This window comes from Schistocerca serialis, chromosome 2 (assembly GCF_023864345.2).
Source record: "Schistocerca serialis cubense isolate TAMUIC-IGC-003099 chromosome 2, iqSchSeri2.2, whole genome shotgun sequence".
In the NCBI taxonomy this organism is placed as follows: Eukaryota; Metazoa; Arthropoda; class Insecta; order Orthoptera; family Acrididae; genus Schistocerca; species Schistocerca serialis.
The window spans coordinates 420,822,432-420,839,853 of NC_064639.1; the positions used below are offsets into that span (position 1 = coordinate 420,822,432).

Here is a 17,422-nt window from a genome sequence, read left to right on the forward strand (position 1 = left end):
AAACAGCGATCGTGTGGGACCCAACTCGCTTTGTTTGTTCATGAGACCCAGAAAATATTAGATACAGGCTCCCAGGTAGATGCTATTTTTCTTGACTTCCGGAAGGCGTTCGATACAGTTCCGCACTGTCGCCTGATAAACAAAGTAAGAGCCTACGGAATATCAGACCAGCTGTGTGGCTGGATTGAAGAGTTTTTAGCAAACAGAACACAGCATGTTGTTATCAATGGAGAGACGTCTACAGACGTTAAAGTAACCTCTGGCGTGCCACAGGGGAGTGTTATGGGACCATTGCTTTTCACAGTATATATAAATGACTTAGTAGATAGTGTCGGAAGTTCCATGCGGCTTTCCGCGGATGATGCTGTAGTATACAGAGAAGTTGCTGCATTAGAAAATTGTAGCGAAATACAGGAAGATCTGCAGCGGATAGGCACTTGGTGCAGGGAGTGGCAACTGACCCTTAACATAGACAAATGTAATGTATTGCGAATACATAGAAAGAAGGATCCTTTATTGTATGATTATATGATAGCGGAACAGACACTGGTAGCAGTTACTTCTGTAAAATATCTGGGAGTATGCGTACGGAACGATTCGAAGTGGAATGATCATATAAAACTAATTGTTGGTAAGGCGGGTACCAGGTTGAGATTCATTGGGAGAGTGCTTAGAAAATGTAGTCCATCAACAAAGGAGGTGGCTTACAAAACACTCGTTCGACATATACTTGAGTATTGCTCATCAGTGTGGGATCCGTACCAGATCGGGTTGACGGAGGAGATAGAGAAGATCCAAAGAAGAGCGGCGCGTTTCGTCACTGGGTTATTTGGTAACCGTGATAGCGTTACGGAGATGTTTAACAAACTCAAGTGGCAGACTCTGCAAGAGAGGCGCTCTGCATCGCGGTGTAGCTTGCTCGCCAGGTTTCGAGAGGGTGCGTTTCTGGATGAGGTATCGAATATATTGCTTCCCCCTACTTATACTTCCCGAGGAGATCACGAATGTAAAATTAGAGAGATTAGAGCGCGCACGGAGGCTTTCAGACAGTCGTTCTTCCCGCGAACCATACGCGACTGGAACAGGAAAGGGAGGTAATGACAGTGGCACGTAAAGTGCCCTCCGCCACACACCGTTGGGTGGCTTGCGGAGTATCAATGTAGATGTAGATGTAGAAAGAGGCAGAAGTGGCTCGGCGACCTTCCTTCCACTCGCTGAATCTGGAAACTTATAATGCCCCCTTTACTATGCGGGAACTCGAACGTGCGCTTGCACTGTCCCAGTCCTCTGCTCCGGGGCCAGATGCCATTCACGTTCAGATGCTGGCACACCTTTCTCCGGCGGTCAAAAGCTTTCTTCTTCATACCTACAATCGCTTCTGGACCGAAGGTCAGGTCCCCATGCGTCGGCATGATGCCGTCATTGTTCCTATACCCAAACCCGGGAAGGACAGACACCTTCCTTCTAGTTACTGCCTCATTTCTCTTACAAGCTGTGTCTGTAAGGTGATGGAGCGCATGGTTAATGCCCGGTTAGTCTGGATTCTTGAATCTCGACGACTACTTACTAATGCTCAATGCGGCTTTCGTCGCCGCCACTCCACTGTTGACCACCTTGTGACCTTGTCGACATTCATCATGAACAACTTTTTGCGAAGGCGCCAAACGGTAGCCATGATCTTCGATTTGGAGAAGGCTTAAGATACCTGTTGGAGAGGAGGTATCCTCCGCACTATGCACAGGTGGGGCCTACGTGGTCGCCTGCCCATTTTTATTGATTCCTTTTTAATGGATCGAAAGTTTGGGGTACGTGTGGGTTCCGTATTGTCCGACATCTTGCTCAGTCTTGAGCGTAGCCCTTTTTGCCATCGCAATCAGTCCAATTATGGATTGCATTCCACCTGATGTCTCAGGCTCTCTCTTTGTTGATGACTTCACAATCTACTGCAGTGCCCAGAGAACATGCCTCCTGGAGTGCTGCCTTCAGCGTTGTCTAGACAGCCTATACTCATGGAGCGTGGCAAATGGCTTCCGGTTCTCTGAAGAGAAGACGGTTTGTATCAACTTTTGGCGATATAAAGCGTTCCTTCCGCCATCCTTACATCTCGGTCCCGTTGTTCTCCCATTCGTGGAAACAACTAAGTTTCTAGGGCTCACGTTGGACAGGAAACTGAGTTGGTCTCCGCATGTCTCTTATTTGGCGGCCCGTTGTACACATTCCCTTAATGTCCTCAGAGTTCTTAGTGGTTCTTCTTGGGGAGCGGATTGCACTGTCCTGCTTCGCTTGTATCAGTCCATAGTCCGATCGAAGCTGGATTATGGGAGCTTCGTCTTCTCGGCCATCCCTCTTACACCGTCTCGACTCCATCCACCATTGGGGGGTTAAGACTTGCGACCGGAGCCTTCAACACTAGTCCTGTCGAGAGTCTTTATGCTGAAGCTGCCAAATTACCATTGACCTATCGGCGCGACGTACTGCTGTGTTGGTATGCCTGCCGGCTGTTGTCTATGCCCGACCACCCCTCTTACCAGTCCTTCTTTGCAGATTCTCTCGACCGTCAGTACGAGTTGTATGTGTCTGCCCTGCTGCCCCCTGGAGTCCGCTTCCGTCGCCTGCTTCGGCAATTGGATTTTGCCCTCCCTACCACCTTCAGAGAGGGTGAGAGCCCGACACCACCTTGGCTCCAGGCTCCGGTTCATACTCATCTCGACCTCAGCTCACTCCCGAAGGAGGGTACTCCGGCTGCAGTGTATTGCTCACGGTTTGTCGAACTTCGTGCTCGACTTGCCGGTCACACCTTTATTTACACCGATGGCTCCAAAACTGACGATGGTGTCGGCTGTGCCTTTGTTGTTGGGGCCGCCACCTTTAAATACCGGCTCCCAGACCAATGTTCCAGCTTTACGGCCGAGCTTTTTGCTCTCCATCAGGCTGTTCAGTATGCCCGCTGCCACCGCCATTCATCGTATGTACTCTGCTCTGACTCACTCAGTGCTCTTCAGAGCCTTGGAGCTCCCTATCCGGTCCATCCCTTGGTTCAACGGATACAGCAGTCCCTCCATTCTTTCGCTGATAATGGTTCTCCTGTCAGCTTTCTGTGGGTTCCCGATGTAGGAGTGCCTGGGAATGAGGCTGCGGATGCTGCCGCCAAGGCTGCAGTTCTCCTGCCTCGGCCAGCCTCCCATTGTGTCCCGTCATCTGACATTCATGGTGATGTTTGTAAGAGGCTTGTGTCATTGTGGTGGGATGCTTGGTCATCCCTCCAAGGAAACAAGCTCCGGGCAGTAAAACCGCTCCCAACTGCTTGGACAACCTCCGCCCGACCATCTCGGTGAGAGGAGGTCCTTCTGATCAGGTTGCGGATTGGGCATTGCCGGTTTAGCCACCGCTACCTGCTCTCCGGTGACCCAGCCACGCAGTGCCCTTGTGGTCAGGCATTAACAGTGCGCCATGTTTTATTGTCGTGTCCCCGCTTTAGTCAATCTCGTGTTGTCCTGTCCCTTCCATCTACTTTACCGGATATTTTAGCTGATGACGCTCGAGCAGCTGCTCGTGTTCTGCGTTTTACAACTTTGACTGTTTTGACCAAAGACATCTAACCTTTTTACTTATTTTATCTGCATCTTTGTCAGGTCTTTCTGGTGTCCCCCCTCCCCTTGAGTTTTACTAGATTCCATGTGCTCTAACAACAGTGACTGGGCGCTAATGACCTCAGTAGTTGAGCGCCCTTAAACCCTACCAAAAAAAACATAAGCAGATCTGCATTATATGCATTTTTGTAATATCAAGAAAGTTAAATCCCTACAAAAGAGTTGTCAGTTGTACTACTACCGTTATCATATACTGACTTTTATCACTATAATACCAATTGATATTAGTTTCTGCAATAGTATATGGTGGTATCTTTTCGTCATCTGTGTTTATGAAAAGCAGATGCTGATCAGCATTCAGTGTTGAAATATGTGAAAGGCTTCCTCCCTCCCATTTTAATTTTGATCCATGTAAGGTGTCTATTAATGTGAGCCTTTGTTTTCTTTGTTACAAAAACAAGGTTCCAGCATTCTGAGTGGGATTATTACATTTTAGTTTCCTGTGTACAAAGATTAACAATAACTCTTAAACAAACATCATAACTACTTGGGATCAAATCTTTCTAGATGTTAGTAGTGGGCTCATTTCAGATTTAGTGCATCAAAAAGTCTTAATGGAAACTGATGGCAGAATTTATTGGTCTGAAAGTACTTTAAGCCACTTACTGACATTTTCTTTCTATACTTAATGATGGCAAAACTAGTACGAATATGGTGTAGCTGTTACCTTATTACGGTGTACATGTATTATTTCATTCATGATGCACATGACTGCAAATTGTTCATTGCTGGGCTGGCACTGTAACAAACTCTAATACTTTCAGAATTCTATGGTTATCAATTCTGGGGCTTGTGTGTCATGGCCTTGGGATAGCTGCGCAACTGGTGGCATCATTCACAGATGCTCTTAGAACAGCAATGTAAGAGCACAGTCAAGTTATGTATAATACATAATAAATTTTTTCTTGTTTTCATTTGACTTACAAATTTATTTCAGAGCATATGGCTTTCCTAACAATCTGGAAACTTATGGCTTGATATCTGGATTGTGGACTTCAACATTTGCACTGGGAGCTTTTATTGGTCCATCTGCTGCCGGTATTTTATATGATAGAGTAGGATTTAAAAATGCAACAATGTTCATTGTTGGACTTAATCTTCTTGTAGTAAGTATAAAGAATAATATAAGTAATTTTTAATTCTAATTTTAGTTGTATTATCAATTTAAGTTCATTTCATTCTCATGTATTTCAGCAGTTCTGTACATAAAAGAGAACAGAATGAAAATATTCCACTTGGTACTAATATACAAAGCAAAAATGCTATCAAATAAGTGATCTAATTTCAGTGGAAATATATGCATATGCACATTATAAATTTGCTCTCTGTCTACACAGTGACATCAGAATGCATCTCATTCAGCAGATATCCTTAGGGTGGTAATACTGTTACAGATTTTTCATCAGAGACAGTGAGTCGCCAGTAGAACAAGGTGACTGCATAATGTTCACGTTGTAACCACAAGAAGAAATCTTTGCGATAGTACCTTTGTGTACACTGATGGCTCTTGGACTGACTGTGGTATTGGGGATGTCTTTGTCATTGATGCCGAAGTTTTTCGGTATTGGCTTCTGGACCATGGCTCAGTATTTACAGCAGAGCTCTTTGCCCTATATCAGGCCAAGCAGTACACCTGGTAACACAGGCTTTGCAATTGCATCATTGCTCAGACACTCTCGGCACCCTTAAAAGCCTGTGTGTGCTGTACACTGTTCATCCCTTAGTGCAACTGAACCAGGAATGCTGTCACTTGCTCGCACTTGATGGAGCCACTGGGAAGTTTACATGGTTTCCTTGTCACTACAGTCTGACAGAAAACGAGGCCACAGACACTGCTGCCAAGGCCACAGTCCTCGTACTTCAGCTCACTAGTTCTTACATTCCCGCCAATGACCTGTGTCACAGCAAGTGGTGTCACTTTGGCATTACCACTGATACTACCTTCATGGGAACACGCTCCGGATTATTAAGCCTCTCCCAGCAGCTTGGATGAACTCCTATGGGCACTCTCGCCACGAGACCATTTTAACTAGGTCGTATATTCAGAACTGTCCTTTTAGCCATCGCCATTTGTTAAGTGGTGCTCCCCCACCACTTGTGCACATTGTGCTCAGCTTTTGACAGTCTGCCATTTCCTGATGGAATGCCCTTTTTTTTAACTGCTTATGTTCCTGTTCCTGTTTGTGTTTGCCATCTGAGTTATCAGCCGTATTAGCGAATGACATGAGAGCTGTCGACCTAAGTTTACTTTTTATCCATAATGGCAATATGGTGAGGGTCATTTAATATTTAGTTCTGGACCTCTGTTTCTATACACCTTAGTCATTTTTAACTCATCTCTTTTTTTCCCCCCAGGGGGTCCACAACTCTTTTGTGGATACGTGCGTAGCGAGCACGGGACCCCAAGCTAATGTGGCCTTCCTTCCTTTCAGGGCTGCATACCTCCCCTTTCTGCATCCTTCCCCATCCCCCATCTTAGCCTCCCCCCCCCCTCACCTCCCTCTTTCCTTCCCTTTCTCCCCCTCTAGGAGTATGTTTTGTGCCTACATCTGGAGACGGATGCTCTAAACTGTAACGAGTTCTTTGCTTTCTCCACTTGCAAGTCTTCGTCCTTCCTTTGTCCTTCTCTTTTCCTTAACTCTTCTCTTTGCCCTTTCCTCCACTGCGGCGTTTGAGACCTCTCTTCTTTCCTTTCCTTTCCTTTCCCTTTCTCTTTTTTCCTCCCTGTGCATGTCTGAAGGCCGACCCATGCATTTCCATGCATAGCCGGTGACGTGGTGACTCGTAATTCCCCGCCCCGGATAGACAGGTAGGACATGTATGTTCCCCTGGTAACAGCCAGGCCCAGGAAGGGGTGATTACCCGAGCTGATACCTTCTGAAAGTGCCGATTGGTCCCTCCGTTCCTTTGTCGGGAGATGTGATTAATCACCTAAGGCGGGAGTGCCCTCAGAGAGGGCCCCCACAAGGAAGGAGCGCGCCATCAGAGACGCCGGTAATCATGAGGGATACTTTTGCAATGGTTTCCTCATCTTCTACTATGTCAGCTCACAAGCGTAAGTTCAATGAGTCTCAGCCACAGATAGTCCTTCCATCGTTGCCACAGTTCCTTGTTTCTCGGTCTGACAAAGGTCACGACTTCTCCATGGTCAACCCTTTCATTATTCAGAAAGGTGTCGACACAATTGCAGGTCCTGTAAAGTCTTGTTCCAGATTACGGAATGGCATCTTGATGTTAAAAACAGTCAGTGCCCTCCAGGCACAAAAATTGCTGTGTACTTCACTGCTACACATCTTCCCTGTCCGGGTGGAACTGCACCATACTTTAAATTCATCACATGGTGTCGTTTATGCACGCTCCCTCGACGGATTGTCCAACAACGAAATTCAACACTACCTGTCTGACCAGGGCGTAACGGCTGTTCATAGTCATGAAAAGGATTGACCCGAACATCATTCCAACCCGTACTGTCTTCTTGACATTTGACAAAGTTCAACTCCCATCTAAAATCAAAGCAGGCTATGAGATAATTTCCATTCACCCTTACATCCCAAACCCTGCGCGTTGCTATCGGTGTCAGTGGTTCAATCACACCAGCCAGTCCTGTTCCAATCCGGCCAAATGTGTTACGTGTGGCAAGGATGCCCATGAGGGTGCTTGTCCATCTCCATCCCCTCGTTTCATCAACTGTATGGGCGACCATGCTGCTTCCTCTCGAGATTGCCCCATTTTTAAAGACGAAAAGCTCATTCAGAGTGAAGGAAAAGGCGTCTACCTTTGCTGCTCGAAAATTATTCGCCAGTCGACAGCCCACTGTGCCTCAGACAGGAAAATACAGCACTGTCATTGCCTCTCCTTGGCCAACAAAGGAGGTGGCCATGCAGACTTGTGACCTTACCTTTAGTGCCACGGTCATCGGCCAGTGCAAAGATCGGCCGTTCAACCTCCCCACTTTCGCCTTCCACTTCCGCCTGCCCACTCTATGGCTCACCCTACATCGGGTTCAGCTAAATCTCGAGCCCAAAAGTCAGACACAAAGACTTCGAAAAAAGAGCATACTCGTGAAAATTTTTTACGTACCCCAACTTCACAACCATCGGTTCCTCCTTCCTCTAAACATCATACTTCCAAGAAGGCTACAAAGAAACCCAGTTCCTCTCCTTCTCCGCCAAGGAGTGTCCCATCTACAGCACCACCTGGCAGAAATCTCCCTCGGCTCGCTCAACCGGCCGATTGCTGGAGGCAGGAGCTGCTCCTGACCAACCTATGGATCAGGATCTTCTGCCTTCGGCTGAATGCCATTCCATGCTGTTGGTTGCAAGCTCTGAGCAGTCGTTGAGTTGACAGCGACCTTGGTCACATTCCTCCATTTTCTGTTCACCCTATGTCCATTATCCACTGGAATATCCGCGGCATTCGAGCCAATCGGGATGAATTGTCGGTCCTCATACGATCCTACTCGCCGGTCATCTTCTGTCTTCAGGAAACAAAGCTGCGTCCCCATGACCGCTTTGTTCTCCCTCATTTTCAGTCCATCCGATATGATCTCCCCTCTGTTGAAGGCACTCCAGCACATGGAGGACTCATGATTCTTCTCCATAATACTCTCCATTATCATCCAATCCCCTTAAACACTTCCTTCCAAGCTGTCGCTGTCTGTCTTTCCCTTTCTGGCTATACCTTTTCTCTTTTTACTGTATACATTCCATTGTCCACACCAATGGCACGAGCTGATCTCATTCATCTTCTTGGTCAGCTTCCACCCCCATATTTGCTGGTTGGGGACTTTAATGCCCACCACCCACTTTGGGGATCTCCACATCCTTGTCCACGTGGCTCACTATTGCTAGACGTCTTCCACCAAGCAGATCTAGTTTGCCTCAACGCTGGGGTCCCTAAATTTTTGTCTGCCTCCACGACAAATTTATCTCATTTGGACCTTGCGGTCGGTACTGTTCCGCTAGCTCGGCGCTCCGAATGGTTCGCCCTTGATGATACACACTCGAGTGACCACTTTCCATGTGTCCTTAGACTGCAGCCTCAACTGCCCTACCTGCGCCCACGACACTGGAAGTTTGCCCAAGCCGATTGGACACTTTTTTCGTCTCTAGCGACTTTCGATGACCGTCACTTTCCCAGCGTCGACGATGAGGTCACACATATTACCGACGTTATTCTTACAGCTGCGGAACATTCAATACCACGCACCTCCGAATTGCCCCGGCGTCCCCCAGTTCCTTGGTGGAACGAGGCATGCCGTGATGCAATACATGAGCGGCGACGTGCTCTCCGCGTTTTCCGCCACCATCCTACTTTGGCCAACTGTATCCGTCGTGTCATCCGCGATAGCAAGAAGGCAAGCTGGAAATTCTTTAGTAGCTCATTTAACACCTTCACTCCCTCCTCGGAAGTTTGGAGTTGGCTTCAACAGTTCTCAGGCGCGCCTAGTTTCTCCCTGGTCTCTGCGCTCACTGTCGCGCACGACACATTAGTCGACCCCGTCACAATTTCTAACTCGTTGGGTCAGCACTTTGCTGAGATTTCGAGCTCTTCAAATTGCCCACCAGCGTTTCTCCCGAAGAAACGTGCAGCGGAAGTGCGACCTCTTGCTTCCTCCTCTCAAAAATCGCGAAAGCTACAATACTCTTTTCTCCTTGCGGGAACTCCAACATGCACTCTCTTCTTCTCGCTCCTCCGCCCCAGGACCGGATGGTATCCACGTCCAAATGTTGCTGCATTTATCAACCCATAGTCTGCGTCACCTCCTTCGTCTTTATAATCGAATTTGGACCGACAGTACTTTTCCCAGACGATGGCGGGAAGCTATCGTCGTTCCAGTTCCGAAACCTGGAAAGGACAAACATCTCCCCTCTAACTATCGCCCCATTTCTCTCACAAGTAGTGTCTGTAAGGTTTTGGAGCGTATGGTGAATTACCGTTTAGAGTGGTGGCTGGAATCCCGCAGTCTTTTAACACCAGCCCAATACGGATTCCGAAAGCATCGTTCTGCAGTTGACCATCTTGTTGCTCTCTCCACTTATATCATGAACAATTTTCTCCGGAAACGCCAAACAGTAGCAATATTTTTTGATCTGGAGAGAGCATACGATACCTGTTGGAGGACAGGCATCCTCCGCACACTGTTCTCTTGGGGCTTTCGGGGTCGGCTGCCCCTTTTTCTTCGCGGATTTATGGCAGAGCGCACATTTAGGGTGCGGGTGAACACTACTCTCTCCCGTACTTTCCCCCAAGAAAACGGGGTACCCCAGGGCTCAGTGCTGAGTGTTGTACTGTTTGCCATTGCCATCAATCCAATTATCGATTGTCTCCTTCCTGATCTCTCGGGCTCCCTCTTTGTGGACGATTTTGCGATCTACTAGAGCTCTCAACGGACCAGCCTTCTTGAACGACGTCTTCAAGGACGTCTCTATCGCCTCCACTCCTGGAGCATCGAAACTGGCTTCTGTTTTTCTCCCAGTAAGACCGTTTGTGTTAATTTTTGGCGACGTAAGGAGTTTCTTCCGTCCTCCTTACATCTAGGTCCTGTCAACCTTCCGTTTTCAGACGTCGCTAAATTCTTGGGTCTTATGTTTGACAGAAAACTGTGCTGGTCCTCCCACGTTTCCTATCTTACGGCTCGCTGCCTGCGATCCCTCAACACCCCCCGTGTCCTGAATGGTACCTCCTGGGGAGCGTACCGAGTGGTCCTTCTCCGCCTCTATCGCGCCTTAGTGCGCTCAAAATTGGACTATGGAAGCATAGTCTACTCCTCTGCTCGGCCGTCTATTCTTCGGCGTCTCGACTCTATCCACCACCGTGGATTACGTTTAATGTCTGGAGCTTTTTACACCAGCCCTGTGGAAAGCCTTTATGCTGAGACTGCTGAACCTCCACTGTCCAAACGGCGAGCAGTCCTTCTGAGTCATTACGCTAGCCATCTGTCTTCCATGCCTGCTAATCCAGCCCATGACATTTTTTTTCGACGCCTCCTTTGATGTAGGGTATGCAGGCCGCCCTTCCTCCCTACTACCACCGGGAGTCCGCTTCTGTCAACTGCTCCATTCTCTTTCCTTCCGCTATCCTAAAACCTTCCTTGGCTCCATCCCTGGATTTGCCTGCTCCGTGACCTTTGTCAATTTCCCAAGGATGGTACCCCTTCACTTGTTTATCGTCGGGCATTTGCTGCTCTATGTGCACAAATGAAGGAAGCCACATTCATCCACACTGGTGGCTCGAAAACATCGTTAGTTGTAGGGAGTGCCTATATTGTTGGCGACACCCCAAATCGATTTCAGCTTCCCGACCAGTGTTCGGTTTATACTGCGGAGCTTTACACTGTTCTCCAGGCTGTCCAATACATCCGCCACCATCAGCGGATACAGTATGTTATCTGTTCAGATTCTCTCAGCTCTCTCCTCAGTCTCCAAGCTCTCTACCCTGTCCACCCTCTGGTCCACCAGATTCAGGACTGCCTGCGCTTGCTCCATTTTGGGGGCATCTCTGTGACGTTCCTCTGGCTCCCAGAACACGTTGGTATCTGTGGCAATGAGGTGGCCGATATAGCGGCCAAGGCTGCATTCTCTCTTCTTCAGCCAGCTATTCGATTGATTCCATTCGCCGATCTACAGAGTGTTTTATGTCGTTGTGTTGTTCTTTTATGGCACGCACATTGGTCGACACTTCTCCATAATAAATTGCGGGACGTGAAAGCTCTTCCCTGTGCTTGGACCTCTTCCTCCCGAACACGTCGTCGGGAGGAGGTAATTTTAACTAGACTCCGGATAGGGCACTGTCTTTTTAGCCATCGACATCTTTAAAGCGGCGGTCCTCCCCCACTCTGTCCCCACTGCTCTCAGCTGTGGATGGTAAGATACCTTTTAATTGAGTACCCCTATTTTACTCCGTTACGCGCCCATCTAAAGCTGTCGCCTGATATATCGTCCATTTTAGCAGATAACATGCACTCGGCCGATCGCGTTCTCAAGTTTATTAGTGCCAGTGAGATGACGTCAGTCATTTGAAGCTCTTTTTGGGGACAACCAACCCCTTTCTGTAGTAGATTTTTAAGCTTTCCTTCTGCTTTTAGTTTCTCCAATTTTTTGAGTTTCGTTCCCATTGCTGCTGCTTTCCATTTTCGTTTTTTACCGTTTCCTAAGTCACAGACCGGGCGCTAATGACCATAGCAGTTTTGCGCCCTAAAACCAAAACAAAAAAACTTGTCTCTTTGTTTCTGTGTTCTAAAGTGTTGACTTGTGTGTGTGTTACCCTAATTGTTTGTGCTCCCTAAAACAAAATGAAGAAATAGTTTCAAATGGGAGATACGTTTTATACAAACAGAGAAAGGTGATAAAACAGACAAGCAGTAAGAGTAGACCAAAGGCAAGCCCCCTTGGCTCAACATACTAGAGCTCCATAACTCCATTAAAAAACATAACATAATCTCCCCCCTCGCTTTTCAACAGAGGAGGACAAGTACTGCGGACACTGAACAGAGAGCAAAAGTATGCATAACGGAGACCTATTTTGCGAAGATAACAAATTGCACTAATGAGTAAGGGAATAATATGCAGTAACTGTGAATGTTCAGAATGAGATTTTCACTCTGAAGTGGAGTGTCTGCCAATATGAAACTTTCTGGCAGATTAAAACTATGTGCATGGACAGAGGCTTGAACTCGGGACATTTGCCTTTTGTGGGCAAGTGCTGTACCATCTTAGCTACCCAAGCACGGCTCATGCCCCATCCTCACAGCTTCAATTCTGCCAGTATCTTGTCTCCTACCTTAAAGACTTCACAGAAGCTCTTCTGCAAACCTTGCAGAACTGGAAACATCTCCCAAGCTGTGGCTAAGCCATGTCTCTGCAATATCCTTCCTTTCAGGAGTGTTTGTTAGTTCTGCAAGGTTCCGGGAGATCTTCTCTCAAGTTTGGAAGATAGCAGATGAGATACTGGCAAAAGCTGAGCTGTGAGGACGGGGTGCAAGTTGAGCTTGGGTAGCTCAGTTGATTGAGCACTTGCCCGCGAAAGCGAAAGGTCCTGAGATAGTCTGTCTGCCACACTGTTTTAATCTGACAGGAAGTTTCAAAGTACCATGAGTGTCAATTCTAAGTTCCCATCATTTACTTTCATGCTGTTCTCTAATTATTAGAGCTTATAACTGTTGTGTGTTTAACCTACAGATTACTAATTTATGAAAAAGAATGAATATTACTGTATAATTTAGGAACTCTTACAGATAAAAGTAGACATTTCCAATTAGTGCAAATGGCAACTACCTCTAAGAAAAGATGGAGAAACCACAAAAACAGTTAGTCCCACATGGGACTGAACCTATGTGACAAGCTTTGTGTTGGCAGAGCCTTGACTGTAACTAATTGGCTTTGAGTATTTCTTCTTGTCTTTACAAAGTGAACATTATGCAGTCAGCTTCTACTGCACACTCACTGCCTCTCTGATGAAAGATCTGTAACACTATTACCACACTAAGGACATTGGGTGAATGAGAGGCATTCTGATGTCACTGTGGTCTAAGAGGCGATTCTTCAGCAGGTAATGAAAATGTTGCATGCAGTTAATCTGTAACAAGCATCTGTCTTGGCATACATAAATTTCCACAGTTGGGGAGGGGGAGGGAAATTGAATGGACAGATTTTGCACGACATCGATTCCTAAGCACCATAAATTAAACACCATGGAGAGTGGTAGTCAGCATGTGCCAGACGATTACCTAGAGACTGGTAGCAATGACCACCAAGCCTTTACTTTTGGAATAGTCTCCCTGTATTGATACAACTGTTTATTTTCTAAATTATTGCATCAGAATTATTCACCTAACCATATAGGCACAGATTCATATGCCAGCATATGGGAGATGATGATTAGATGACAACATGACAATGATTAAATGATGACATGACAGTGGTAGATGTTGAGGAGGGTTGGGATGAGTGAAGTTTAAAGTTCCTGCGGCAGGGGTGATAGAGGATTTGGGTCATGGACTTGCAGAGGTTAATGCTGGAGGATTACAGGAGCTAAGGCAGCATCATAAGGATGAGTTCCATCTGTGTAATAGAGGTCATGGGTTGTGAAGCAGCCACCAAAATTAGACACCTGCTCAGCAGTGTGTTGTGCCACTGGATGACCGAGTGCTCTTGGCCATGGTTTGTTGGTCATTATTGTAGGTGAACACCTGGTTCGCTGGTCACGCCCACATAGCTCTGAAAACAGTTCATCCAAAAACTAGCTAAGGTCTCTATCTTGTTTGTTGCTTTTGATGCCTCAGTACCTCAACTTTCCAGTGGGTTATCTTTTAAGTAAAGTTCACCAGGAGTTTAAATCACCAAATTTATCTCAGAAGTATGATGGTTATAATGTCTTGTCATTCCCTGTTGGTGTAAAATTAAGCTAATATTAACACTTTGTTAGTAATGTCAACAGGACAACAAAGAAACCAGTGAAAACCAATTCTTTCATTTTTAAATTTATCAAACAGGCTTCAACATAACTCTACAGCTTTTCTATTCATGGAAACAAGAGAAAATGAGTCTGTAACAGTTTTTTTTTTTTTTTTTGCCATCAGTCTTCTGACTGGTGTAATGTGGCCCATGATGAATTCCTCTCCTGTATCGACCTTCCCATATCACACTAGCACTTTCAACCTACATTCTCAGTTATTTGTATCCCAATCTCTCTCCTCTACAGCTCCTCCTAGAACCTTGAATGTTTTTTCCTGATTTCTCAACATATTTCCTATCATATTGCCCCCTTCTTGTCATTGTTTTGCTTGCTGATTCTACGGAGATCCTGCTCTTTATTTATCTTATAAGCCCACCAAATCTTCAGTATTCTTTTGTAGCACCAAATTTCATATGTTCCTATTCTCTTCTGTTCTAGTTTACCCACAGTCCATGTGTCACTACCATACAATACCATGCTCCAAACATACATTCTCAGAAATTCCTTCCTAAGGCCTACGTTTGGTGCTAGCAGACTTCTCTCAGGAATGCCCCTTTTTGCCAGTGTTGGTTTGCTTTTTATATCCTCTCCACTGAATCCATGATGGGTTACTTCACTACTTTGTAGCAGAATTTCTTAACTTCATCTGCTTCGTGATCACCAGTGTGATAAGATTCTTGCTATCCTTATTTCCACAACTTCTCATTACTTTTGACTTGCTTTGCTTTACTCACAACCCATGTTCTGTACTGATTAAACTATTCATTCCATTCAACAGATCCTGTAATTCTTCTTCACTTCAACTGAGCACAGCAATGTCATTACTGATCTTAACATAGTCTTTCACCTTGAATTTTAATCCGATTCTAGAACCTTTCTTACTGCAACAAAACTTGGATACTTCTTATAAACTCAATTATAGAAATAGTTTTCTGGATCACAACTTACTCACCAAGTAATATAACATCTTGCATTTCTTGTTGGGAAATATTATCCTTACTTTTGAATATTTTGTGTGGTAATACAAATGCCACATACATAATTACAGTGTAGATATGGACAATATGGTCATGACACTGCTGAAGGCATGTATGCTAATTAATATGGAAAAGGCTCTTGACATTGTTAGTGCTCACAAAACTCGGAGCTGAATTTAATGTGAATAAACACTACCATTTTGTACTTCAGTTTCTACTTAAGCATAAAACACTTAGTCAATTAAGATTGCTGATATAGTCATCCCTCATGGTGAAGCTGTTTATTTTAATGGCTTAAAATTTCTGTACTGCATTCCACTTATTACTCAGCACTAAGACACTGAAAAACTTTTCTGATTAGGTTTTACTGTTTGCTCTAAGATTATAAAATTCTCCTTGTCACTTGCTGGCACAATTTCTCTATTGAACATCATGACAAAATATTGTGCTTTTGTTGCTATGAAGCTATTGCTGAAATCTACAGGGGTAAAATAAAACAGGCAGGCAATCCATCTTAAGAGGCATGAACTATTTTGTCCACACTATTTATAAAATTTATATAAATCTGTATTATGACTAACTTTAAATGTTTCATGAATCTACTTTTTTCTGAAGAATTGTGTGAAAATTGTGAAAGAAAAGTTTTTAGTATGAAAGTGTTTCATTTGTTCACTGATTTACCTTTACTTTTTCATCAGGGTATAGTCGTACTGAACTTTATTTGCTTCACACGAAGAAGATCACCCTACAAGGAAATAACACAAACAGATGATCTGAAGATGTACTCCAGTGCAGAGACAGGGTCGAACATCAGTAATGGAACTGTTGTCAGAAACAAAGCAGTTGCTATTGAACGACCACCGGGAATGAATGGCATTATTGCCTGTAACAGTTACAAAAATAGGCATGGAACCTGGCATATGAAAGACAGTGGTGCTGTTCTGATAGGCCCTTACAGTTCAAGTTTTGGTGGGTCAGAATCAAGAAATCTTATAGGGGGCAGACATTGAACATTTCTGCTGAAAAATTAAATTCTGAAGAAAAATGCGTTGCCTACAGTGTTAAATTTTACACCTGTAAAATAACACCTATCAGTATTCTCAAAACATCCTTAATGTCTAGTTATAACTGTAAAGAAGAGTGTTTACAGTAATATGACGGTAGCAGCAGTAAATAGTATGCTTGATGAAAGAGAAGAACCAATGTGTACCTATCTGTGTATGTTCTGTCACCTGAAAAAGCAAGTAAAATGCTGAGGATGCTGCTATGTAATGCCCACAGCTGTTAAATAACATTAGGTCAAGCTCCACCCATAAACAGTTACCTCTATGCATTCACATCGTAGACTGACTGACAATTCAGGAGGCCTTTTGTGTCTAACATTTTATTTATTAAACTTTCTGAAACATGACCACAAGTTAAAACTAGTTCATACATGTTCCTCACTTTTAGAATAATTTTTTGTGTCTCTCACTCTTATTTAGCAATTTGTAACTGCACAAATGAAAATATTGTATTTTGTAAATATTGATTACATTACTAAGAGTGGATGGAGCAAATAATTGTACATATTGACTAAGAATGAGTGTGATAACTTCTGATCTGCATTTTTGAAAAATAATTTTGTAGTCCATTACTAAATAAGAATGGGACACACCACAGTGAAAATGTAAAGAATAAAAACAATGTGTGACTGGAAAGGCACTTTGCTTTTTTTAAAATTCCTTTTAACCCTCTTACTCATACATAGACTTAAGTACATATTATTAATGGGAGAGTAATTGAACTAAATCACTACATGGAACACATACCTCTACAACTGATCATGAACTGTAAGAAGCGGAAGATTTTTAATGAGTACAATGAAAGTCTTTTTTAAAGTCACTTGGAGCTGTTCATCACAGGAAGTGGGGATATGGAGGTGGAATTAAGAAACACAACAGAAAGGATGTATAAACTAATTTTTAAGTTCCAACATCCTAATAATGACCCGCAGAACACCAGAAATAAGCCAAACATTGCTGATGTGAAGATCGAATAAATGGTCTGGGAGTGACAGGAGAATATGACAATATTAGAAAAGAATTTCATTATTAGCAACAAAACAGAAGACTAAAACAGACCAACAGTTTTTATATAACTACAAATGTCTTGATTTATGAAAGTGGTATATAGCAAATTACTTACCTACAAATACATTTTATCTTACAATTACTAGTTTAAATAAAGTGCAACATCGTCAGATGTACAATGCTGGGCAAACTTAATGCCTGCACATACTGTGGAGTGGGCTATCATCTGACATGTATTAAGCATCTACTCTAGTTGAAAGAGCAACAG

General features: G+C 44.5%; 1 protein-coding gene across 1 annotated transcript in view; it reads left to right on the forward strand.

Annotated features, from left to right (window-relative positions):
- The window catches only part of LOC126457278 (MFS-type transporter SLC18B1-like), a 79,422-nt gene extending 62,636 nt beyond the window's left edge, over nucleotides 1-16,786 (forward strand). Inside the window, exons 9-11 of the mRNA XM_050093443.1 lie at nucleotides 4,415-4,510; nucleotides 4,588-4,756; nucleotides 15,781-16,786. Coding sequence (XP_049949400.1) covers nucleotides 4,415-4,510; nucleotides 4,588-4,756; nucleotides 15,781-16,092 — 577 coding nt within the window. The 3' untranslated portion in view covers nucleotides 16,093-16,786. The remainder of the gene's footprint in view (nucleotides 1-4,414; nucleotides 4,511-4,587; nucleotides 4,757-15,780) is intronic.
- Nucleotides 16,787-17,422: the final 636 nt, after the last annotated feature.